Source organism: Scyliorhinus canicula, chromosome 8 (genome assembly GCF_902713615.1).
Source record: "Scyliorhinus canicula chromosome 8, sScyCan1.1, whole genome shotgun sequence".
Lineage (NCBI taxonomy): Eukaryota > Metazoa > Chordata > Chondrichthyes > Carcharhiniformes > Scyliorhinidae > Scyliorhinus > Scyliorhinus canicula.
The window spans coordinates 14673181-14700625 of NC_052153.1; the positions used below are offsets into that span (position 1 = coordinate 14673181).

Genomic DNA, 27445 nt, shown 5'->3' on the forward strand with positions numbered 1-27445 from the left:
CTTAAATGCCCTCCAGGATGGGCAATAAATGCTCGCCCAAACAGCGACGTCCACATCCAATGAACGAATAAAGAATAAAGAACGAGTATCTGGTGCATAATTGCACTTTAACTAGCCAAGTAATGTTTTGCGGTTAAAAAGAAAATCCTATGGGAAGAGTTTATGGAAAATCCCTCACCCCCACCCCCGGTGTGTCCCCCCCCTCCCCCACCACCACCCTCAACCCCACCCCAGCCCTCAAACCAGAGTTACCATGGAATGCCCCAGAATTAAAGATCAACCTCCTGGACATAACTGCGAGAATTTTGTTTCAGGTGAAATCAAAATTAACTGCGCGTGTTTAATCATTTTTGATATAAAAAAATACTTGAGATGGGAAAAAGTTGTCTATTCGCTGAGGTGATTGGAGGTGGGGAAAGCGCTTGTGTTGGGGGAACCCTCGCCAAGCATGTGGCGACTCAGATGGTGGATGAAAACATCTGGCCTGTGCTGTGTAATCGCTGCCAGAAAATTAAGATAACTGCTATTTAAGTTACTGTGAAATGATTGACATTTCACCGTATATAATTAAAAGCCACCCAAAAGAAAAAATAATTTCGTAAAGATGCTTACGTTGATATTTGGAATAATGATATGATATTGTTCAAGTTAATGACAAGGTAGGAGACCTAAGAAGTGTGAAAATGCAATTTTGCCCCACACGTCCGACCCTCTTATTGGAATTAAGCTTAACTCAACCTTCCTCCAGATACCTCAAAGCTCTCCGGAGCCAGAAATACATGTAGTTGTCTCTGCTCGCACTGAAATGCATATAAAACAGCGCCTGGAACCTGAGATCAATTCCAGCCTCGGGTCACTGTCTGTGCAGAGTCTGCACATTCTCCCCGTGTCTGCGTGGGTTTCCTCCGGGTGCTCCGGTTTCCTCCCACAGTCCAAAAATGTGCAGATTAGGTGAATTGGCCGTGCTAAATTGCCCTTAGTGTCCAAAGGTTAGGTGGGGTTACAGGAATAGGGTGGGGAGTGGGCCTAGGTAGGGTGCCCTTTCGGAGGGTTAGTGCAAACCCGATGGGCCGAATGGCCTCTTTCTGCACTGTAGAGATTCTAAGACATGGGGATCACTGAACAAAAATAATTGAATGCAAGTGTCTATTTTTTTTAAACGGCTATGCAAAACTGAATGATAAATTACCAAAGGAAGTATCAAATTGAATGAGGATTCATTCTGTTTTGAATTTAATCCCCAATATTTAAGTTGTCCCAGTTGGCAAAATGCCTCTAGCTTTTGACCACTCACATATTTGATAGAATCCTTGAGGTAGTGACAAGATGAGTTGATGAAGGTAGTGCAGTGGATGTTGTATACATTGATTTTAGTCCCAAATGTCAGATTGGCAAGAAAGTGAAAGCCCATGGGAATCAGGGCAATGTGACGAACGGAATAAAAAGTTGGCTTAGTAACAGGAAACTAAGGTTAATGGTCGATGGCTGCCCTTGCAATTGGAAAGTTGTTTCACGTGGTGTTCCACAGGGCTCATTGTTGGGACCCTTACTGTATGTGTTATACATTAACGATTTGGACGAGAACATGGGGAGCATGATTGGGAAATTTGCAGATGACACAAAGATTGGCCGAATAGTGGACAGTGCAGAGGATTGCTACAATCTCCAGAAAAATATAAATGGGTTGGTGGAGTGGTCGATAAAGTGGCAGATGGAATTTAACACAGAGAAGTATGAGGTCATGCATTTAGGGAGTTCAAACAGTTAGAGGGAGTACACAATAAATGGGAATATACTAAGAGGGGTAGATGAAGTGAGAGATCTTGGCGTACAAGTACACAGGTCCCTAAAGGTAGCAGTTCAAATAGACAAGATTGTTAAGAAAGCATATGCAATGGACTCCTTCTTTGGCAGAGGTATAGAATATAAAAGTAAGGATATAATATTGGAATTGTTGAAGACATTGTTGAGGCCACAACTGGGGTACTGTGTGCAGTTCTGGTCATCACATTACGGAAGGACATAATTGCTCTAGAGAGTGCAGAAGAGGTTTACAAGAATGTTGCCAGGGCTAGAAAAGTGTAGGTACGAGGAGAGATTAGATAGGTTGTGTAGTGATATGCATCACTGTATAGACACACGGGGTTAAGGTAAATACACTACAACTGAGTAACCACTCGAGGGTGCACCAGAGATGTATAAATACATAGACAAACAGGAAGTAGTCTCTCTCTCTTCACAGGAACGGGCAGATGAGTAGGACACAGACAGGCAGCTCAGGTGTAACAGTCTAAGCGCTGGAGAGAGAACAAACTCACAATAAAGCATCTACTTCAACTGTAAGACTATGAACTTAATTCAGACATAAGCAATAATACATGGTACCAGGACCAAGTGACTTCAGAATGCTTACTAGAAACGTTACACACGATGCAGACAAAGCACGATCGAAAACAGAAGAAAACACGGACGTGGGGAGACTTCACTGAGTCGATGCAAATCATTGGAACTCCACCACAGCTGAAAACAACCGGTAATTTAAGTCAGAGATGGAAAATCTTTAAACAAACGTTCGAACTGTATATCGTAGCTAATGAGTTGAGTGCGGCCTCAGAAGAAATGAAAATAGCACTTCTCCAAACAGGACATGAAGCTAGAGATTTCTATAACAACTTTAATTACTTGAAAGGTGAAGAGAACACCAAATTAGAAGTAATACTTAAAACACTTGAAGATTACTGTAACACCAGTAACAATGCCGCTATAAGACATTCAATGCTTAGAGACCAAATTGCAGAGGGAATGAGTGTTTCAAAACTCAAATAAGGGTTAATGCTGGAAATTACAATTGACAAGTGCAGATCGCAAGAAAATAATAACTTTAAGTTTTTAACAAGAAAAAACGGCAAAGAAGTTCTTTTTCACAGGTCTGAAGAAGTTTAAATGGCTTCTGAGCACATTTTAAACTGCCTGGGGAACAAAAGACGTAAATCTGAGTCTGCGCATGTGCAGGAAACGGCAGCTAGAGAATTCTATAACTACTTTAATTACTTGAAAGGTGAACAAAAAGACCGCACAGCTCGAAGAGGGATCTGTGCATGCGCCAGCCGTGCATACGCAGTTTACGAAAAAGCACACAGTAAAGGAAAAGCAATTTGCACAAGCGCAATCCATTCCTCCACTTTACGTCATGAACGTCATGACATCAGAGGCCCCGGACCACGCCCACTTAAAAGGGAAATGTCCGAAAATTGAAAAAAAGAGTTCTAAAGCTACAAAACACAATTCTTACACCTCGAAAGTTAGAACAATGCCTGAACTTCTACCAGCAATTGAAAATAACCTCCACAGCACCCTGGAACAAGCAGTTTGCACCACCCAAAGTGAAGAGCACAAATCTAAAACCAAAGAAGGTGATTTGTTTATCGAAGAATACTACTCAGACATGGCTGAATTATTCGGATATGATGATCATAAAAGCAACAGCGCCACGGTTGAAAAGCTCAACACGACTCTACTCATGGTAGATGAAACCAATACCATGATCCAATGGCAGATTGTCGATACATTGGATGTCAGCAACCTGTCAAATAGCCAAGAAGAAACTGATGCCACACAGCGAGTACTGAACAACTCTGTTGGGAGCGCACAGATCGACTCCACAGAAAGACCACTGCATGACTCCACACAGAGAGCGATGAAAGACTCCACAGAAAGAGCGATACAAGCCTCCGCAGAGAGCTTGTTAACAGACTCCACAATGGAAGCAACTCCGGACAAGACCATGAAGAAGACCATGAAGGTCTATCAACCTTATCTGAGCAACCAGCAGCAGACTATGAAAGTCTACAATGCTCACGTGAATAACAAAAAGACTATGACAGTCTACCCAGCTCACGTGAACACAAACAGACTATGAGAGTCTACCCAGCTTATTTGAGCCACCAGAACCCAGCTCATTTAACCAACAAGAAGACACTGAATGTCTACCCACTGTATGTGAGACAAGTGACGAAGAAATCACGATTTCCATACAAGATGTGCAAGATCACAGCGAGACTGACAGATCTCAGCTCGTGTGTACAGAAGCACTCAACAATCAAAGTGAAACTACTCTTGAGTCCAGTGAGACCACGTCAATTAAAACCTCATCTACTGTAACCTATTCACAAGATAATGAAATCTTGAAGATTTTGACTCCAGAAGAGGAGTGTCAAGAAATCAATGATGATTCAAGTGAACCTGAAATGACTCAAAAAGAGGAGCACCAAGGAATCAAAGAGGAATCACATCAACCACAAAGGAGTGATGTCACAAAGATCAATGCACCATCAGATCATTCACACAATCCTCAAGAAGAAACGCTCAATGAAACATCAGATACCACAAAGGACACTGACACAAATAACTTTGAGAACGACTCAAATTATCCGCACAAAACAGTCATTGAGCATAACATGAACAACAAAAACCACAAGAAGCACATCCGAAACAAGAACAGCAACAACAAAAACACCAAGAAGCGCAACAGGAACAACAACAAAAACTACAAGCACAACAACAAAAGTCCACAAAAACAACAACAAAAACTACAACGAGAAACATAACAACAACAGCAACAACAAACACGACAACAACAAGAACAACAACGAAAACAACAAAAACAAAAACAACAAGCATGACAAAAACAACAACAAATATGACAACAAAAACAACAAAGACAGAGACGACAAAAACAACCGCAATGAAACAACTTGCACGACATGGTACAACTCTGTACATGAAGGACAATGTAACAGCACAGCTCAAACCAATGACAAGAGTACAAACATACCATTGCATGACAAATAATCTTACAACTTCACATTTGCTCCACTACAAACAAGCAAACCAGCTTTCAAGGCAGATGACATACAGAATCAATACCACAAACAGAAAAAAGTCCAGGTCAGACAACAAAGATGACATACAGAATCAATACCGCAAGCACAGGAAAAAGTCCAGGTCAGACAGCAAAGATGACATACAGAATCAATACCGCAAGCACAGGAAAAAGTCCAGGTCAGCCAACAAAGAAGACATACAGTATCGCTACCACAAGCACAGGAAAAAACAGTCTAAATCAGACAACAAAATGATTCGACCATTCAAACACCTCATGATGACTTCTTGGTTACTTAAACACAAGAACACTGACCACGTTCACAAAGAGATGACAACATCAACATCACCACTTCAACAACAGAAGAAGAAAGCAACTCAACCATACAAATTCATAAAGTTTGGACTCATGATTTTTAAAAATTAAGATTGGACTCATAAATATTAATTGGCTTTGAATAAGCATCAATATCATCACAACTTGTACATATCATCATTTATCTACCTGTTTTATACAGTTTTCTTTAACAAAGTACAGAAAATATGTAACAAGAAAAAAGGGGGGATGTAGTGATATGCATCACTGTATATACACAAGGGGTTAAGATAAATACACTGCAACTAAGTAGCCACTAGAGGGAGCAGTGGAGATGTATAAATACATAGGCAAACAGGAAGTAGTCTCTCTCTCTCTTCACAGGAACAGCAGCTGGTGAGCAAGGCACAGACAGGCAGCTCAGGTGTAACATAGTCTAAGAGCTGGAGAGAGAACACACTCACAATAAAGCATCTACTTCAACTGTAAGACTACAAGCTTTATTCAGACACAAGGAATAATACAGGTTGGGGTTATTATCCTTGCAACAAAAGAGGCTGAGAGGTGACTTAATTGAGGTGTACAAAATTTTAAGGGGAAAATATAGAGTGGACAGGATAAAATTGTTTCCCTCGGTGGAGAATTCTAGAACCGGAGAACATAGATTCAAGATCAGTGGCAGAAGGTGTGGAAGGGGCATGAGGAAGAACCTGTTTACACAGAGGGTTGTAGGAATCTGGAATTCGCTGCCTGAGCTGATAGTGGAGGCACTGGTGGTAGAGGCAGAGACCCTAAATTCTTTTTAAAAGGTACCTGGATTTGCACCTTAAGTGCTGTAAGCTACAGGGCTGCCTGCGGGTGCAGGAAGGTGGAATTAGAAAGGGCACCTGGGTGTCCTCGGGCTGGCATGGATAAGGTGGGCCGAATGGCGTCCCGCTGTGCTGTAACTTTTCTATGATTCTATGAATTCCTATTCAGTCAATGTTGGTACGAAGTAGTTCAGGGAATGGATTTTGATTTATTCTTTTCCATAAATAGATGTTACGTGTAATACTCGTAAAGATACATTATAACTTAATGCGACTGTGGCAATTACATGAAGTGCATCACAGATCAATTTTCTTCAGTACAGAACGTGGCACTCACTTTACAGTGCAGGTCGCAACTAATGTTTATGATACATTCAGACATAAGACATGGGAACAGAATTAGATCATTCGGCCCATCGAGTCTGCTCCACCGATCGATGATGGCTGATATGGGGCGGGATTCTCCCATGCTGGGCCGTATGGCAGAATTGTCATTTGTGCCATTTTTCCTGCGGCACCGGTCCGAAGCCGGCAGGCGATTCTCCGAGGAGCGGAGAATCGCCGCCATTTGTGCCGGCGCGTTTGGCACGGCGCCGATTGCAGGCCGCTGTCCCCGGCCGGGCCGCCGATTCTCCGGCTTTGACGGGACGGGCGGCCGCGCGGAAATGGCAGAGTCCCGCCGCCGTCGTTCACACCTGCTCGCAGCCGGTGGGAACTCTGCGCGTAGGGTCTGGGGGACGGCCTGTGGGGCGGGGAAAAGCGCTCCTTCACTGGGGAGGGGGGGGGCTCCAATGGGGTCTGGCCCGCAATCGGGGCCCACCGATCGGCAGGTCGGCCTCTCCAGCCCCAGCCCTATTTTATTACGCGTCCGGCCCCTGAATCCCCACGGCATGTTGCGTCGAGGCCGGCGCTTTGAGGAAGTCCCCTGTGCATTCGTGGGTTGGCGCAGCCCAACGGCGCATGTGCGGGTTGGCGCGGCGCCCAGTTGGCGCCGGGGAGGCTGGAGCGGCGTGAACCGCTCCGCCACCGTGCTGGCCCTGTTTTGCACCATCGTGAAACGCGACAGCGTTCATGACGGCGCGAGCACTCTGCCTCCATTGCAGAGAATCCAGCCCATGTTTCTCATCCCCATTCTCCTGCCTTCTCCCCGTAACCCCTGATTAATCAAGAACTGGTTCAAAGACACTTCCCGTACCAGCCTCCCTAGACAGGCGCCGGAATGTGGCGACTAGGGGCTTTTCACAGTAACTTCATTGAAGCCTACTCGTGACAATAACCGATTTTCATTTTCATTTCATTCATTCAGTGACTTGGCCTCCACAGCCCTCTGCGGCAAAGAGTTCCACAGATTTACCACCCTCTGGCTGAGGAAATTCCCCCTCATTTCAGTTTGAAAGGATCGTCCCTTTGGTCTGAGGCTCTCGCTTCTCGAGGAGGAGAACAATGCAGATGTCGGAAATGGAAAAAGAGATGTAAAAAAAATGCTCAGAGGGGTGGAAATGCTGGAAATCCTGAGCAGGTCAGGCACCATCTGAGAATATCCAGTCAGTACTGATTATAGGGTGACACTGGGGGAGTCAGTGCTGGTTTGACTGTGGCACACAAACACACCCTCCCTCCTCCTCTCTCTATCTCGAGCTGTGTTACAGGCTGAGGCTGCAGTCTCAGTCCTTATTAACTGAAAAGCATCCTGCAGTAATATTCCCCAGTTCTGGTGGCGGTGGGGCAGATGTTTGCCAGCGATGGGTTGCTGCGGTTGTGAAGAGGTGAGTGAAACAATGTGGCTCAAATCCTGCCCCCAGGTCCAATACTTTGTTTCTGTGGCTGAATAACTTTGTTTCCTTACCTCCCCCACCCTCTCTAATCCCCCTCCAGAACTCTCGAAATGCTCGATAGCGAACTGCCTCGCCCTTTTCCCACCCCCCAGGGGAAAAAATAAAAATCACCCCCCCCCCAAGAAATCTTTTAAAAAAAATTATAAATTGATTCCCTTCACACTTGTCTGCAGACGTCGAGGGTTATTTTGTTTGTTTACTTGGGTTTAATTGCAGAGAGAGAGGAAAAAAAAATAATTAATGGTTGTGGCTTAATGCTATAATTAACCAGAGCGGCCAGATCCTCTCGGTGGTAATTTGACGAATGTTTCTGGCTCTAGTTTGCAGTGAAAGTGCTATCTTTGGACCAATTCTGATTGCAACCCAGTACAAACTGGAATGGGGATCTTGCATTTAAAAATAAAAATCCCCTGCATAACTTTCTGAGTTGACCCAATAGATTTTTAGACCATCAGAAAAACAAAACGTTTCAAAACAGCAGCAGATATATATATATATATATATTGCCAGCAGCAAGTGAGGGGATGATTTGACTGGGAAGCCTTGTGAATAGGGCGTTTCATTGAATCAGAGGAATATTTCATTGTGTTTCTGTGAGTTATGGATGAATGATGGCCATTGTGTGGATGAGGGGTTTGCTGGGGAGGAAGGAGAGAGAAAGGATAGTTTGTGTATCAGCTGTGTTTCTGTGCTGGAGTTTGAAGCAACTTCGCCCTGATGTTGTTGATGGTTGCAGTCAGTGGCTTTGCAGGGGCCCAGTAACTAATGACCTGTGGCAGGAGTGGGAGTATAGTGTTCATTTGATATGGAATACCCCCAGTATTCACACTTTCAGTCACTTCTTTCAGATTGATTTTTTTTTACGTGCAACTTTTGTTTTTGATGGAGGAGCATAATGGAAAGACTGGGGAATGAAGTGCTGTAAATTATTATTATAATTTGAAGTATCCAATTCTTTTTTCTAATTAAGGAGTAATTTAGAGTGGCCAACCCACCTACCCTGCACATCTTTGGGTTGTGGGGGTGAGACCCACGCAGACATGGGGAGAATGTGCAAACTCCACACGGGCAGTAACCCGGGTCCTTGGTGCTGTGAGGCAGCGGTGCTAGCCACTGCACCACCATGCTGCACTCTTTGTAAATTATTATGCTGCACTCTCAGAATCATTTGGAATTTTGGCTTGCAAATGACCCTGCCGTTTTAAAAATTCATTTATGGGATGAGGGCGTCACTGGTTAGGCTAGCATTTATTGCCCATCCCTAGTTGCCCTTCAGAAGGTGGTGGTGAGCTGCCTTCTTGAACCACTGCAGTCCTTCAGGTGTAGGTACACGCCCTGTGCTGTTAGGGTGGGAGTTCCAGGATTTTGTCCCAGCAGCGAAGTAACAGCGATATATTTCCAAGTCGGGGTGGTGAGTGACTTGGAGGGGAACCTCCAGGTGGTGGGGTTCCCAGTTACCTGCTGCTCTTGTCCTCCCAGATGGTAGTGGTTGTGGGTTTGGAATGTGCTGTCGAAGGAACCTTGGTGAGTTACTGCAGTGCATCTTGTGGATGGTACACAGGGCTGCCACTATTCATCGGTGGTGGAGGGTTTGAATGTTTGGAAGGAGCAACAATCAAGTGGGCTGTTTTGTCCTGGATGGTGTCGAGCTCCTTGAGTGTTGGAGTTGCACTCAGCCAGGCAAGTGGAGAGTATTCCATTACACTCCTTGTGCCTTGTAGATGGTTGACAGGTTTTGGGTGGTCAGGAGGTGAGTTGCTCGCCGTAGGATTCCAAGCCTTTGAAATGTCCTGGTAGCCACAGTATTAAAGTGGCTAGTCCAGTTCAGTTTCTGATCAATGGTAACCCTCAGGATGTTGATTTGGGGGGATTCAGCGATGGTAATGCTGTACGAGATGATCATTGCCTGGCACTTGTGTGGCGCGAATGTAACTTGCCACTTGTCAGCCCAAGCCTGGATATTGTCCAGGTCTCGCTGCATTTGGACGCATGCTATCTTAATGAAGGCAGTGCCTATACAAGATAATAGGTCAAGTAATGTTTACCATTCACAAATCCGGTTTTAAGTGTAACGTTATTTTATTTTTAATTCATTCACGGGATGTGGGCATTTCTGGCAATTGCCCTATAGAACATGGTGTTAAGTTGTCAAACTGAGTGGCTTACTAGGGCAATTCGTGAGTCACCTGGGTTACAGTAGGTCTGGTATTACATGTAGGCCAGACCAGGTAAGGATGCCAGATTTCCTTCCCTCAGAGAAATAGTTAACCAGGTGGGTTTTTTGTGGCAGTCCAGCAGATTTGTGCTGGCTTTGTATCTCAGATTTATTCCTTTTAACTAAATTTAAATTCCCCTCAGCTGCCATGTTGGGATTTGAACTCGTGTGTTGGGATTGTTGGTCCAGGGTTTTCGATTTTATTGACAGCCTTCCATCTCAAGATTATGGCCTGTGCAGTGATGGCCTGTGCTGTGTTCAGCATTGATCAGTGGGGCTCAAGGGCCCTACTCTGTCTTGAGAGATCCTGTTGGCTGAGAAGGCAGCCGAGTGAAAATAGAGGCAAGGAACTTTGCACCTCCTCAGCCAGCTGCTTGGCACTTCGAATTCCTCTCCCAAACAGTCTGCTATCAGAGGTCACGTCTCCCAGTTGCCGGTGCCAATGCCCACCATCTTCCTATGACATTTGCAGGTGTCCTTGGTGTACAGATATTGGTGCCCAGTGGCCAGGTCACCATACAGAAGATATTTGGTTAGATAGCTTGCCCCCGAAACTGATACCTTGCGTAGCACAATATCTGCACTCTCCAGTCCACCTGGCACTAGGTATATTGAGGAGGCAAAACCCACATGTTAAAAATTTGGGTCAATGTGGGGCAGGGGAGGTGGAAGATCTGGGAAATTCCCCTCTGACCACCTTACCCTATGAACCCCCTCCATCTTTCTCCCATGTTTTTCAAAACTGGTCCAGGAGATTGCGCTTTGCTCAATGTTTGACGGTTGTAACTTATAAGAAGACTACTGAATCCGTTGAAGGCAAATGAACGTTGAGATGTAGTTTGAATAGGCCCAATATGTTTGAGGTTTGACACATTGCAGAGATTTGTTAGTCTTTGGGGGAGAAGGTTCCTCCTGACATCCAGCCTGAGCGATCAGCTGAAAGATTTGCCATCTACCTTTCAATTTAGTTCGGCAGCTATTCATTCCAAACTGGCAGGTAGCAGAGGACGGAGCCAACTGCATCATTCCAAAAGTCTTCGAAATTTGGTCTGAGTTGCGATTGTGAATGTTCATAGATTACGGTGGCACAGCAGCTAGCACTGCTTAAATCCTGAGTGAGGAGTGTAAAACATGATTTAGAGGACTTGGTTTGATTTTGAATCTTACAGGTATGGCTCGTGAATTGGGTTGTTCCAGGGCGGCACGGTGACTCAGTGGTTAGCACTGCTGCCTCACGGTGCCAAGGACCCAGATTCGATCCCGACCCTGGGTCACTGTCCGTGTGGAGTTTGCACATTCTCCCTGTGACTGCGTGGGTCTCACCCCCACAACCCAAAGATGTACAGGGTAGGTGGATTGGTTACACTAAAGTGCCCCTTTTAATTGGGGGAAAAAAAAATTGGGTCCTCTAAATTTAAAAAAAATGAATGGGGTTGTTCCAGTACATGCGCAGCCTTTTATATGTTGTACTAGAATTCTCCCTCGTGACTGGCCCCCTTTGCCCATTTCAAAATGGCCAGGCCGAACTGAATGTTCCACATGGGTGCATTGTTTCCCCCAAGGCCTCACACCTCAGGCTTCCTGCACCTTACCTGAGCCTCTCTCGATGCTCACTGCCCCTTCCCTCCGTCTTCAGGTGCACAAGACTCAGCTCCTACTGGGTCCCATCAGCCGAGTTGCTCCAAGACTCACAACTCTTTCCTTCCAAATCCTTGTCTCTCCCGACAGCATGGTGGTGTATGTTGACCAACTCTTGTTGTCTGTTGGTCCCTTCCACTTTGCATTCTCTGCCCTGAGTCTCCACCATGCTTTCTCCCCTCGTGTATAGAATCATTGAATTTACAGTGCAGAAGGAGACCATTCGGCCCATCGAGTATGCACTGGCCCACATCTCCACCCTATCCCCGTAACCCCACCCAACCTTTTTGGATACTAAGGGCAATTTAGCATGACCAATCCACCTAACCCGCGCGTTTTTGGACTGTGGGAGGAAACCGGAGCACCCAGAGGAAACCCACGGGGAGAATGTGCAGACTCCACACAGACAGTACGTTCCTTTCCATACCAAACAGCTTGCTAAAGGCTTAGCACCACCTTGGTGTGTTTCTGTAGCACTTTGTATACAGAGTTATAAAGGCCGATGGAGGTTGACCAGAATGGATATATTGATAAGGAGACCAGCAACAAGTGACAAATAGTGAGGAAAATATTCAGCCACAGAACAATAAAAACATACTGACAATGAGAGAAAGGAAAGAGCGGGAGACATTTAGAATGAGAGAGACATGCGCAGGCAGAGAACAGTAACATACTCGATTGGCTGTGCTGCACAATAACCATGGCAACTGAACAAAATGAATAGGGGTGTGGCTTTCAAACTCTGAAATGTCAGTTTAAAATCTTTTGTTTCCCTTAATAAGGCCCGAAGACCTTTGGCCGAAGCTTTATCAAAAAAAATTTGACACTGAGCCCTATAAGATAGTTGGGAGTTGACCAAAAGCTTGGGCAAAGAGGTAAATTTTAAGAAAATATTTTTAGAAAGGTTTAGGGAGGCAATTCCAAAACTTGAGGCCCAGGCAATTGATGGCATGACCAGGATTGTGGAGTGATTAAAAATTGGGGATTCACAGGAGGCCAAAATTGACGATTTACAAGAGGCCATAATTGGCAGAGTGCAGGGATCGAACCATTGAATTCCTATCATGCAGAAGGAGGCCATTCGGCCCATCAAGTCTGCACCGACCCTCTGAAAGAGCACCTTGTGTAGGCCCATGCCCCCCCTCCCCTCGCAATCCCCGTAACTCCGTTGACTCACCTAACCTTTTTGGACACTGAAGGGTAATTTAACATGGCCAGTCCACCTAACCTGCACGTCTTTGGACTGAGAGAGGAAACCCACGCAGACACGGGGAGAACGTACAATCTTCACATGCAGTGACCCAAGGCCGGAATTGATCACGAGTCTCTTGCATTTTGAGGCAGCAGTGCTATCGTGCCTTCCAAGGTCCAAATTTGATACATTTAGACATCAATGTGATTTGGGCTCCACTCCAGATTTTCTATCAGAGATATCCGCAAGGCTGTGAAGTTTGTTGCCAACAGCAAAAAATGTGGTTCGTGAATACCAGGACATGCCCACACATTGATGGGTTTGCACACTGCCTGTTTGGGGGGGGGGGCAACTTCCTCAGAAGCTTTAATTTGCATTGGTGGAGGACCCAATTTCCATGTGTCGCCACAAGCAGACAAAGTAGAAGACTTGCCGATGGAGAAGCTGTTTACTTACAAGGGGAGATTTAGGGCGGAAAATGAGGAGCAAACTGGCACGCACAAAGCGGGAAGCGCACCGACTCACTTCACCCACACACTAAACGCATCACATCAACCTTTTGGGCACTCTTGGTTCAACCATTTTAAAACAAATAGCTTAGCAAAGCAGGGTTAACATTTGCTTTAATAGCATAGCTTAGTCACGGCATTTCTTAATCTACTGCGTGATTTAGAGATGTTTGTGAATTCAGTGTTCGAAAGAATTCATCTAATTTTACAATTGGTTAAAAATGGAAACAAAAAATAGAAAAGCTAGCTTAAGCTGAAAGAATGCGGTGAGGTTCTGAGGCCAGATGAGGTACATCGTGGGCACGGAAGGAAATTGGGAAGGTAGTAGAAATTATTTTTCAACATTCTGTTTGTTGGAGGATGTGAGAGAGACCAAGATGGTGCTCGTTTTCTGCACTAACCTGGGTACGGTCACTTATCTTAACCTCTGTAATGGGGACATTCTGGACATTTCAGTTGGACACAACATCTTCTTTTCTATCGATATTTGAAAAACGAGAAGGAACCAACATGAATTTGGAAAGGAAGATCCATGCTTAAACCCGAGTAGGTGACAGATATGGTGACCTGGGAAATGCAGTGGATGCGTTTCATATGGACTTTGAGAAAGCAATCAACAAAGTGTCACAATATTATTGAGGATGTGGAACTAGGGGAAGGTGGTACATCTGGTTTAAAATGTGGTTAGACTGAGGGAATTAGGGGAGGAGTAAAAGGGAGTTTTGAGTGGATAGAAATGGAAGGTGGTGCATCCACATGGTCTGTTCTGGCTCACTGTGTACGCCAACAATTTAGATACCGGGCTGGTGGGAATAGTTTTCGGGTTATCGTGATGCACCATAAGAAATTCAACTTTTCAAAGTTGGTTAATTACTAGCTGAAATTATAGAATGGGCAAAAAAGTGGCAGGTAGAGCTTAATGTCAGTAAATGTGAGGTGGTACATATTGGTTAAAACAAAAGTTTTTTTTTTATTAAAAAAAAACCCCCCAAAAAAATCAATTTTTATGGGATGTGGGCTTCGCTGGCTAGGCTTGTGTTTGTTGCCCATTCCTAATTGAGAAGGTGGTGGTGAGCTGCCTTCTTGAACTGCTGCAGTCCACGTGAAATATATTGATTAAATGCAAGTCCTCTTTATGTTGATTGGAAATGTCAGTGATGTGAGAGAGCAGAGGATTGGTTGGGGGAGAGTTGGGTAGAGAAGATTCACGAGAATTTAAAAGCGGCGCCTCGTTGGTGAGGCCAGTGAAAACGGTAACTGGTTCTGGGGTTCTGGAATAAAAGTTGAGATGTAATGGTCAATTTTTATATTCAATATTAAGACCCCTGTTTGTTGGAGGCTGTATGTCCTTTAGTGCTCTGCACTACAGAGAGGGGGTTGAAGCATGGGCAAGGTTAAAACACAGATTTGTTCGGGCACAATTTGACATGTGGTAATACAAATACAGACTCAAAAACTGATGGTGTTCTGATGAGAGCAGAAGAGTGAGTGACGAGTTGATTGCTGAAGGAGTGTGCAGAAATAAACTGTTTCCAGTGTTTGAGGGTCTGGGATAAAGGGTCACAGATTCAAGAGAAAATGTTTGTGTTCGGCAGCAGAAAACACTTTTTTTTCACACTGTTCTGAAGCTGTAGAATATGTTACTGGAGTTCGTGATTGAAGCAGAGATCATGCACCATTTAATATATTCCTCCTCTTCCGGTTACCATGCCCAAAGAAGGTGTTGGCAGACATGGACTTCCATTTGTTTGGTAAGGCTGACCAGCAAGCTCTTCTGCTTTTTCTGCATGCCTTTGGGCACATTGGAAGGATCTGCAGACAACCTGCTTGGCCACATTGTGAATACACCTTCCATGAACATCTTAAGTTCTGCAGTGGGACTTAAACCCAGGGCTTCTGGCCCAGAGGTGGGAGCGCTACCCACTGCCCCACAAGACCTCACAATGCATTAGGTAGTTTAAAAACAGGACTGAACGGCTCTGAAAATAGCGTGGTCACGTGGGTTTAGGATTACCGCTCGTGCAGAATACTCATTGAACAGGTTGGACCAGGCAGCCAGCTTTGGTTTTGCATTTACCTTCAGTTCTATTTATACCATGTAGTAAACCATGCAGAAAGCTTTGAGATTCAGAGACGCCTCCTCTTTAAAAGGAAGAGGTCAAGTACAAAATCTGATGGTGAGAAGGGTTGTCTTGACAACAGCAGCAAGTATTCTGTCAGTCTGAGAAAGTTTAGGCTGTGTTTTCTAAATTAAACCAGAAGGCGGCCTTAAGTCGATCCCCAGTATGATGACACACAAAGCGACCCCTATTTTGTTTGAGGGAAATTATGAAACTAGAACCAACTCATGAAACAAAGCAAGCTGCAAAGTGTTCATCACCCATCTGCCAATTGTCCAGTTAACTCAAGTCTCTGGTGCTCGGTGGCTAAAGATCAGGAGCAGCGAAGTGCAATAGTGCAGCCCTGCTCATTCACTGCTCTTGTCTGATGAGGTGCCCATGTAACATTCAAATCATGATGCAGTACCTTAGAGTAGAACAAGGCAGAACAGTGGTTAGCCCTGCTGCCTCAGTGCCAGCGACCTAGGTTCGATTCCGGTCTTGGGTGACTGTCTGTGTGGAGTGTGCACGTTCTCCCTAAGTCTGCGTGGGTTTCCTCCGGTTGCTCCGGTTTCCTCCCATAGTCCAAAGATATGCAGGTTAGGTGGATTGGCCACACTAAATTACCCCTTAGTGTCCAAACATATGCAGGTTAAGTTTGTTTACGGTGATAGGGCAGGGCTGGGTACTCTCTTGCAGGGTAGACGCAGACCCGATCGGCCGAATAGCCTCCTTATGCACTGCAGGATTCTTTTGAAGTATTACAAAAGAGCAAGCAGTGGATGCACTGGTCCCAAAATTAATGGATGATTAAGGAAGACATTTTTGGAACTGTTCAGGTTTCCAAGGACAGAGGACCTCTCCAGTATAAACTTATCGTGACTTGTCAGTGTGCGTGTGTGGCAAAGTGAAAGGTAAAGTTGGCGTAGGTGGAAAATGTTTCATTCCATGATTGAACAGTTGTGGAAAATGGATGGAAAACCAAAAGTGAAAAGATCGAATTCAGCTAGCTAAGCATATTTGCAATTAAAAAAAAAAACGAATTTAGTGAAATATAAAAGACTGCGGGAAACCGATTAACTCGGACACTCGGAAATCAAGCGCTTCACAATGTTCAGCATTGCTGCTAAGAACTGGGTCGCTTCAGTTCCTGTGGTTTTGTCAAAATCAATAATCTGAGTCACAATAAGTGACGACGGTTTGGGCAAGGAAATGTACAAATAGGTGTATTTTCAGAAATATGTATGTATTGAAGGGCAAATCTGTTAGGAAGTACCTAGATAGGAGTTCCTCGTCACCCGATGAATCTTCTGCAGGGTTGCAGGGTAGATGTATCACATGCTTGTATTTGTTATTTATCAAATCTGTGTCAAATTGAATTGATTTCTGGGCTGGGCTTTGAGCCTTCATTCACATAGATTTTTTTTTATAAATTTAGATTACCCAATTATTTTTTCCAATTAAGGGGCAATTTAGCGTGGCCAATCCACCTACTCTGCACATTTTTGGGTCGTGGGGGCGAAACCCACGCAGACACTGGGAGAATGTGCAAACTCCACACAGACAGTGACCCAGAGCCGGGATCGAACCTGGGACCTCAGCGCCGTGAGGCGGTTGTGCTAACCACTAGGCCACCGTGCTGCCCTTTCATTCACATAGATGGATCACTCCAGATATAGAGAAGGTTTTACTAGAGACAGGATATAGGAGAGTTGAGTTGCAAAACTACGTGTATCGTTAGTTAGACTGCAGATAGAAAATTGTCCAGCTTTACTGTGGGAGGGATGTGGAAGACACCGTTTGCAGGAGTGATTTCATTGATGTAGCAGAGATAAGGATTATCCTTATTGCTGCGTGCTTTCCAAAGTGTAGTCCGTTAGCCAAGCTGCTTAACCCGATTGCTACTGTGGATTTGCTGAAATACACTGCACACACTTTATTTTGTTTCAGGTGGCGTAGCAAGATTTCAAAAGGTTAAAACACCACCGGAGGGTTTGACGCACAACAAGGTTTTAAAGCCTTGCGGTACGTTTGATAGTCAAAGCCCGTGTGAAAATAATGACTGCTAGTACTTCAGGATTAGGGATATTAATTGAAGGTGGAGGATTTGTGCAGTGGCAATGCGCGCACGCACCACTCACCTCCCATCTTAGCTGACTGGCTGCTCGTAATTCCTATCATCTGGGCTGCAGTAATTTGCTTCTGTAATTAAACCAAGTTCTCCTCCTAGATAATCCAATCACATTTAATCGCACCATGTCCGTAACCTTGGAGGAATCTTGCTTGGAAAAGAGAGCGAAAAGTGTGGCAACATGCTGAAAGAATCTGCATTTTAGTGTCAGCCTTGATTCTTGAGCATGTGGCGTGAAGTGGGACTTGAGCCCAGAGCTTTGTGACTCAGAAGCAAGAGAACTGCTAACTGAGCGATAGCGGATACTTGTGGTGAAATGGACCATTCCTTCATTTCCTCCCCTAGTTCATAGAATCATAGAATCTACAGTGCAGAAGGAGGCCATTCGGCCCATCGAGTCTGCACCGGCCCTTGGAAAGAGCACCACACCCAAGCCCACACCTCTGCCCTACCACCGTAACCCAATGACCCCACCCAAACGTTTTGGACACCAAGGTCAATTTAGAATGGCCAATCCACCTAACCTGCCAATCGTTGGACTGTGGGAGCACCCGGAGGAAACACACCCAGACACGGGGAGAACGTGCAGACTCTGCGCAGGCAGTGACCCAAGCCTGGGACCCTGGAGCTGTGAAACAACTGTGCTACCGTGCTGCCCTGAGTTAATGAGAATGTTTCATCCTGGAAGCGCCATATTGTCATTAGAACTCGAAGTGACTTGCATACAGAAGCTTCAATTTGTTATCGCCCATTAGTTTGATTCAAAATGGAGCTTTGGGCCTTCAGTGAGCTGAGTGAAGTTTCAAAGATGACGGGGAGGTGGTGGGGAAGAGGGACAAAATGGTTTAAAATAAACATGCTCTCACTATAGTCTCTGGGGCACTTAGCAATAACCTGCTCACTGACGTACAGTTTGGGTTCCACCAGGGTCACTCAACTCCTGGCCTCATTACAGCCTTGGTTCAAATTTGGACAAAAGAGCTGAACTCCAGAGATGAGATGAAAGTGACTGCCCTTGACATCAAGGCAGCATTTGATTCGGTGTGGCATCAAGGAGCCCTAGCTAAACTGGAGTTGATTGGAATCAGGGGGGGAAATCTCTCCACTGGTTGGAGTCATGCCTGGCACAAAGGGAGAGGGTTGTGGTGGTTGGAGATCAGTCAACTCGGTCCCGGGACATCACTGCAGGAGTTCCTCATGGCCGTGTCCCAAGCCCAACCATCATTAGCTGTGTCATTGATTACCTTATGTCCAACATAAAGTCAGATGTGGCGATGTTCGTTGATGATTGCATGATGTTCCGAACCATTTGTGACACCTCAAACACTGAAGCAGCCCACGTGCAAATGGAGCAGGACCTAGACTGCATCCAGGCTTGGGCTGACACATGGCAATGACCCTCTCTGATAAGAAATAATCAAACCATTGCCCTTTGGCATTCAATGGCATGGTCATCATTGGATCCCCCACTATCAATGTCTTGGGGGTTGCCATTGACCAGAAACTGAACTGGAAGAGCCATATAAATACTGTGGCTACAAGAGCAGGTCAGAGGCTAGGAATCCTGCAGTTTGGTCACTTGCCTGGTTGAGTGCAGCCCCAACACTCCAGAAGCTCAACACCATCTAGGACAAAGCAGCCCACTTGAGTGGCACCTGATCCACAAACATTCAATCCTTCCACCACCGATGCACAGTAGCAGCCGCGTGTACCAACTGCAAGATGCACTGCAGGAACTCACCAAGGCTACTGAGGCAGTACTTCCAAACCCACGACCACTACCATCTAGAAGGACAAGAGCAGCAGATACATGGGAACCCCACCACCTGGAGGTTCCCCTCCAAGTCACTCACCATTCTGACTTGGAAATATATTGCTGCTCCTTCACTGTTGCTGGGTCAAAATCCTGGAACTGCCTCCCTAACAGCACTGTGGGTGTACCTACACCACATGGACTGCAGCGGTTCAAGAAGGGTTATTAGCAATGGGCAACAAATGCTAGCCTGGCCAGCGAAGCCACATACCGTAAAAAATGTAATAATTAAAAAAATATACATATTACTTCCAATGGTCCCTAAGATTAATTGATAACAGGATGACAGGGTGGCGCAGCGATTAGCACTGCTGTCTCACAGCACCGAGGTCCCAGGTTCGATCCTGACTCTGGGTCACTGTCTGTGTGGAGTTTGCACATTCTCCCCGTGTCTGCGTGGGTTTTGCCCCCACAGCCCAAAGATGTGCAGGCTAGATGGATTGGCCACGCTAAATTGCCCCTTAATTGGAAAAAATGAATTGGGCACTCTAAATGTATTTTTAAAAATCGATTCCTTGATAGCCTTAGCGGGCTGCAGCAAGGACGATAACTTGTTGCAACAACCACATTACCAATGGTTTTCTAGGTGCTTCACCTTTTTAGTTTTTCTCTTCCTTTCCTCAACCCACTACTTCTATCACCTTGGTCTTTTTCGTTCTCTTTACTCAATTGGTGTTCACCAAAGTGGATTTTTCACAGCTGCATTCTGGTTGCTATAGCGCGGACTGAAAGTACTAATTATCAGCATTTAACACCAGAGTAAACGCAGAAACCCAACCCTTTATGGAGATGCCTTTGTATTTGCTGCAGCACAGGTTTGAACTGGAACGTACAAAATCTTGAAAGCCTCCACCCACCAGAATTTTAAATCAGTTACTTCCCAGTGGCTCTACAATGGCATTAGTCTTTGGAAATAGTGGAGGACGGAAGCCATTAATTGTTTAGCTCAGTACCACTGATGCAGCATTGCTCTTCTTGGAGCTTATGTGAGCAAGCTCAGGGTGTAGCACCCATGCCTTGAGTCAGGACTTGTGGATTAACGTTCCGTTTGACGATCGTCCAGGTTCATGCTCCATTCTTGCGCTGATGGTTGCTAGGTCAGGGATGCTGTCCTTCAGACATGGTATTGAGGAAGACCCCAGGCCACCTGGGACCCATGTTACAACCCAAGGATCGGGGAGGTCTTGCGTTCTGGTCAACATGCGCTTCTTAACCAATGGCACAAAGAGAGGTTAACTGTCCATTCATCATCCCGCAGTTGATGTGATCTTGCTGTGTACATAGCTGCTTATAAATAACTTGCATTTGAAAGTAACTGGTTTACAGGGATTACATAGAATTAATGAAACTGCACCTGGCCATTTATGCTTTGCACTAATCTCTTCCAGCCTGAACTCGCCTCGTCCGATACCATCTATTCCTTTCTCTCTCTCATGTATTTATCCAGCTTCTCCTTTAAAGCTATCTCTGCCGTTCACCTTAACCATTCAGTGCGGTAGTGAGTTCCACCCTCTGTGTAAGGGAGTATCTCCCAAACTTTTGTTGTATTTACTAGTGACTGTCTTATATTTATCACTGCTGATTTTGGATTCCTGCGATTTTTTTTTTTTTTTTTTTAAGATCGCTTTGCATTTTGGTGCTCTATAGGAATTGTGGCTCGCTGGGCAAGCAGGCCAGGAAACCAGGAAGTGGTGAACAGGAAATGGGTGACAGGCTACGGGCCTGCAGATTCTGTTCCACGCACACACACACGCATTTCTGTAAGATATGCTGAGGAACTAAATAAATGCCGGCATGCCTCTCGGAGACCTTTGCGAAAATCACCTGTTTATAATGTACTGATTGCCTTTTCGTTTGTGCTTGGTGTGGTGAATTATAAATACTAATAATCCACACTGTATTGTACAACATGTGTTGAGCCTGTATATTGTATTGGATCACGTGTAGTTGCGCGGCTCTACCCATAGGGGGAGATGAGCTTGTACTGGTCTCCACCCGTGGCTCCACCCTTGGCTCCTCCCCTTAACCGGATGTATAAAGGTTGATGCTGAGAGCCTGCCTGCCAGTTCATCTGGAGTTGATCTCGTCACCGGCAGGCTCTGTTGTAAGACGATTAAAACCACTGTTCACTTCTAACCACGTGTCGCGTTAATTGATGGTCTCATCACTTGGTATGTAGTTTCTAAGAAAGCTACAAGCTAGGTGTGTGCAGGAAGCACATTGTGCAAAGTAATGCCCTCCCATTTTAGTGACCCTCGTATTTTAGGAAATAATGTTTGTCCAAATTTATCGTCTCCGGACAGTGCCTTTAGCTGAGCGAAGCTACAAGCACGAGCTTGTGCCCAGCTAACTGCACAAATACAGTGCTCCTTTTTATTGAGGAGGTACCATTGAGCTACGCGTGGCCTACCGTGGGATAATGGTTCTGTTACTGAACTAATTATGCAGAGGCCTTGACACGAGTTTAAATCCCACCAGAGCGGCTAGGGAATTTTAAATTTAAGTTGAATAAATCTGAAATTTAAAAAACAAAAGAAACTGGAAAAAATGTGACTGGAACTCTGGATTGTTATTTTAAAAATTAAGCTGGTTCACTGATGGCTTTGAGGAAATAAATCTTACTGTACTTGGCATTGTTCCCTGTGAGGCTTGCATCAAACTGAAGCCCCCACACAGGCTGTGTATAGGTCGACGTCTCCGCAGTGCAAGTGCGGCCACACAAAACAAACATTTAAAGGGGCCACACATTGAAATAAATCATCCTGCGCTCCCTTCAGAAACTAAAGGGCACGTTGGTCCTTGCTCTTTCTGCCCTGTATGTGACTTCGGCGAGCAGTAATGTGGTTGACAATTAACTGTCCTCTGAATTGGCCAGTCAGTTAGTTATATTGAAGAAGGTGACTCAACGTCACTTTTTTTTTTCAGTCGGAATGGCCAACCCCATATCCGGTGAGCTAGTTACAATGTACAGCCAGCCACTGCGTTTGTTACCTGACCTGAAGCTAACCATCAGAAAGATTGAAAGTGAGAGTGTCATACACAATCCACGATTCACAGTCTTCTGGGCTGCCATCGCAATTTCAAATGTATAGAAAGTTACCAGACCGAAAGTGACTTTAACCACAAATGTTTCTTTTCCATAAAATTCCAGAAATTAAAATCGAGGTGGGATGAGACTTGGTATCTGATGCCTATCAAGATTGTAATAGGGGAGCTTTATTTCCAATCTTACGACCTATTGCACAGATACACAGTGTACTATTTCGCAATTTGGTAGACATGTAAGGTGTGGGTGGGGAGAGCAGAATCCTGGTTAATTATAGTTTGGCGGAGATGGTTTTACCGAGACGTATCCAGTTTGAATTGCATTTATTTTCCAAAATTGTATCTGTCCTTGAGTACAAGAGGAGGGGTATAGGAGGGGTGAGAACAAGAGAGTAAATTGTGATGTTAACTCTAACAACAGCAACATCTTGGAGCAACAGTCCTCCAACTTTTTCATTGAAAGACTCCCGTTCAAATGGATTGGTAATCGCAAATACCCCATCTAAATCATAACATTATAAAATACTCTGTGAAAATGATGCATGTAAAGAGTTTTAATGTTTTAAGAAAGTGGGTATTTTAGATTTGCAAGATGGTCTGCCTGCTTCTCACTGCAGCCTCGCCTGTGTTTCAGAATGACACCCATAAATCATTCCATCTTTAAAAAAAACAATATTTCTTATTTGTATGAAGTTGATTCAATTGTAGAATGGGGTTAAACCATAAATGCTTGGCGTCTTAATCAAGAAGCAGTAAACCTGAGATTGATTTATGCTGGCAAGAACGAGACCCGAGACCTGTCTCCAGTTTCCTGGGCAGTTATCCACATTGCCCACTCATAAGACCGCTCTCATCAGTCAGAGCATTCATCTGCTTCCCTCGCCACACCACACAACAGCATGCCTCCACCACCACCCCACTCCCTCGCTCCTTTGCAGGAACGTCACTGTGGATGCCTGGTGATCTGTGGGTGTCCTATTTTGAGAACTGTTGCCGAGTGAAGAAAAGCTATTTATTGTCATGGCTCCTGCAACTTGAATAACGACAGCTTTGTCGAACTTGACCAACTGATTTTATTGTGTCATCATTCCTGAAGAGAACGGCCCCATTCAGCTCAGCTGGCTATTTGTTTTTGTTTAGGACTCCACGAGACAATGGAAGCCAATCGAGCAGCGCAGCTGCACAGATATCCTGTGGCTGTTGATACTTATTCTGTTCTGCATTGGCATGGTAAGTTCAGCTTCATTTTTCTTTCTTGAAGGAGCTCGTTTATCAGAATTACTAATGTTTTGGCTCTGATTTTGTGGCCAGTGACAAAAGGATGGCACCTGGTGTTAGGATTGCATGAGATATGCGGCACAAGAACAGGCCTTTTGGCCCAACCACTCCATGCCAGCGCTTGTGCTCCACACGAGCAGTCTTTCGTCTACCCTCATCGTCAGTCTTATTATCATAAACGTCAATACACGTCTCCCTTGCGCCTGCTTAGCTTCCCCTTTAAATGCATCACTTCAACCACACCCCTTGGCAGTGATTTTCACTTTTGCACAACTCTAAGTGCAGAGTTAGTTTCCTCTGATTTCCTGCTTGGCGACTAGCTTTAGAGTTACTGAGGTCTATGGCACAGAAAAGGCCCATCATGTCTGTGCCGGTGATACAATGGTGGTCTCTGGCCTTGTCCTTTCCCATAAAAGGAAACAATCTCTCTTCATCAGCTCCGGCAAAACATTTTGTAATTTTAAAGATCTCCGCTGGTTCACCTTTTTCCCCCCCCCCACCCAAGTCATCTTTGTCCAAGAGAAATGAGACCCAGCCTTGTCCATCCTTTCCTAACAATGTATAACCATGCATTTCTGGCATCATTCTTGTAAATCCTCTCCGCACTATGACAATGTCTCTGTATCTTTTGTTAGAATACTGAACCAGACCCCAGCATTTGTTAGAATCCCAATTGCGAAACCCAAACAATTTTTTTTTAATTTGTAAAACTGACAGGAAAGGACACTTCAGCCCAGAAGTGAAGACTCTGCCCAATAGATATCCTTTACTGTAAAATAAACTTTAATTGAAACACAGAATTAACCACATTAACATCAAAGGAAAGAGCTTTACGATTATCAGTTAAACAGTTCTTACGCGCAAGGAAACATTTAAACTTACTGGCCGGGATTCTCCGACCCCTTGCTGATTCTCCAGCGCCGATTCTCAGGCGCCCGCGGGGGCTGTTGAAAACACCTCCCCCCCCCCCGGCTATTCTCCGAGCCTTGACGGGCAGAGTGCCCGCCCTTGTTCGGACGAGACCCGCCGGCATTTGGTCCTACCAGCAGGACCGCTGAGTTCTGGTTGCGGGGGCCGTCCTGGTGGGGGGGGGGGGGGGGGGTGGGGGAATCCGCCCCCGGGGAGTGGGGCCTCCATGGAGGCCTGGCCCGCGATTATGGCTTGCCGATCAGTGGGCAAGCTAGTTCCGTTGGGGGGCATTTTCCTCCGCGCCGGGCCTCTATAGGGCCCCAACATATTGCCCGGGGGCCGGCGTGGAGGCTGGAACCCACGCGCATGCACAAAGTCGCGATGGCGGTGGTGAGCCGGGTTTCCAAATGCTGGAGCAGCAGAAACCATTCTTGGCCCTACTAGCCCCCGAGGAACATTTGAGGATTAGTGGCTCGTGCCATTTTTCATGCCGGCGTCAGAACTTGGCCGTGGGATTGGAGATTCCCGTCCACTATCTATACCTGCCACTAACCCCAATTAAGCAACCCAATACAGTTCAAATGCCGCTAATAAATAAAGTTAACAATACAGGTTAGTTGCTTAGCTGTGCAGGGACCTTTGGAGAGAGCTCCTTTCAGGAGCAGATCCAGTACACTTCTGCTCAACCTAACAGCGTTTGGCTAAACCATCGTTCAGCTTATAACAGACTGCAATTCTGCAGACAGACCTGGCTCCTCCCATTATTTGCATCATCTACTACCTTATTAAGTTCCATGACTACTCCCTCATAAAAGCATCTAAACTCCAGGGAATTTTCAGCAACCAAAACATGAATCCATTAGCCCTTTATCTGCAACAAAGTAAGTGTTTGTTTGGAACTAATCGTTACCTCACCTGTTATGACTCGTTATGATTACAGCATTAGCAGACACACAGTCTGGGTGCCTTTAACTTAGGTTCTTTAATAATATTACTGCAACAAATATATACGTTAACCCAGGCTTTGAAAAATCTTACTGCAACAGATATAAAATATAACAATTTCTACATCACACATTTTAATGGCATGGTGACCAGAGCTATGCACAGGTTTCTAAGTGTGTTTTAAGCAAAGCTTCATTTAGGTTTAGCAAAGCTATATTATTTTTCTTAACTCTATTCCTTCTAGAAATAAAGCTTATTAAAGTGCCACCACCTCATATTTCCAGATCCTTGTGTGGTAATTTGATTCCAGTTGCTAATCTGGGCTACGTGATGAATATTTTCACAGATTTCACTTCTTAACTTTTCCCTTTTTTTTAATTGAATTTTTTCCAATTAAGAGGCAATTTAGTAAATCCGTTGATCTTTGTTATGTTCGGGCAGTGCCCTAACAGGACCGGCCCTTATTTGCTTTGCCCCTCGGTGTGTTTCCTTTCTTCTGTTTTGTTGTTGGATTTCAAAAGAGTGGCCAATTCACCTACCCTGCACATCTTTTCGGCTCTCGGGGGGGTAAGACCCATGCAGACACAGTGAGAACATGCAAACTCTTTCACGGACAGTGACCCGAGGCCGGGATCGAACACGGGTCCTTAGCGCGGGTTTCATCCGAGTGCTCTGGTTTATCCAGAGTCCAAAGATGTTCAGGTTAGGTGAATTGGCCATGTTAAATTTCCCCTTAGAGTCCAAAGATGTGTCAGTTGGGTTTTGGGGGTGGGGCGGGGGAGTGGACCCCGGTAGAGTGCCTTTTCGGAGGGCCGAAGCAGACCGTTGGGCCAAATGGCCTCATTCTGCACAACAAGGATTCCGTGAAATCGCAATGAAGATTTCCTGCCCTCAAGGACAATTTAGCCATCCTGGCCTACATGTGACTCGACCCACAGCAATGGTTGACTCATAATTTGCCTTTGAAATGACCTATCAGGCCCCTCCTTTCGAGGCCAATTGAGGATGGGCAACAAGTGCTGACCTTACCAACGACGCCCAGATCCCATCAAAAAAAAAAGGAAAAATATAGGCGAATTCCTGGACGGGCCCACTTTTACATCTTTCTCCCAGTCCCAATCTTAATGGAGGAATATGCTGTTGACGATATCTGTTTGGGCAGAAGGGGGCGGAATTATATTTATTCTTTCAGGCCATTGTTTCTTTGTGATACATTTCTGGCCTGTTACCAACAGCAGTGTGTCATGCTGCCTTAAGAAGTAGAAACAAGCAGGGAGGCAAATGTTGATTTGCGTACGAAGGCGTGACTTGAGGGAACTAGACCAAACGTGCCTTAATCGTTTCTCCCTCACCTGAAGGGAAATACACCAGGCTGTTTATCTGAGTTTCTGCAGCCTTTCTGAAAACCTCACTGATTTGATTGGAAGCTCCGTGCGAGCAATGTAATGAGTTTACGGGCCACTGCGTGTCGGCTCATGATTTAACTGCATCGTCATCCTCAGCCCTGTGTTTTTACCAGAGGGCAAAAGTTTCCAAACTCCTTTAAGCTGCTCCAGAGCTGAGTGTTGCAACTTCTCAGCGCCCCTCTAATTTTTTTGTTGTTGTTTAGGCCCCCTCCTCCCCCCGCCCTGGCCCTCCCTCCACACTTTCGCACCGTGCCCCACCCCTATAGTTTTGTCCTGACTTGTTTTTAAGGCAGACACAGCAGCTGTGGGTCATAATTCCACTGGTGCCTACCATTCTCTGGTGTGTCTCAAATAGAATTTTCCCCTTTTAAACCCAGACAGCAGATGCCTGCAGACTAATTGGCGAAGGGAGAACAGAGAAAGA

At 45.3% G+C, this 27445-nt stretch overlaps 1 protein-coding gene across 2 annotated transcripts in view; it reads left to right on the forward strand.

Moving 5' to 3' along the window:
- The first annotated feature begins 7584 nt into the window (after positions 1–7584).
- Positions 7585–27445, forward strand: part of LOC119970137 (choline transporter-like protein 1) — a 76586-nt gene continuing 56725 nt past the window's right edge. The window contains exons 1-2 of one of the 2 annotated variants that reach the window (XM_038804218.1): positions 7585–7772; positions 23624–23713. In XM_038804218.1, the coding sequence (XP_038660146.1) occupies positions 7749–7772; positions 23624–23713 (114 nt within the window). In that variant the 5' untranslated portion in view covers positions 7585–7748. The remainder of the gene's footprint in view (positions 7773–23623; positions 23714–27445) is intronic. The other variant, XM_038804217.1, reaches the window with a different exon arrangement.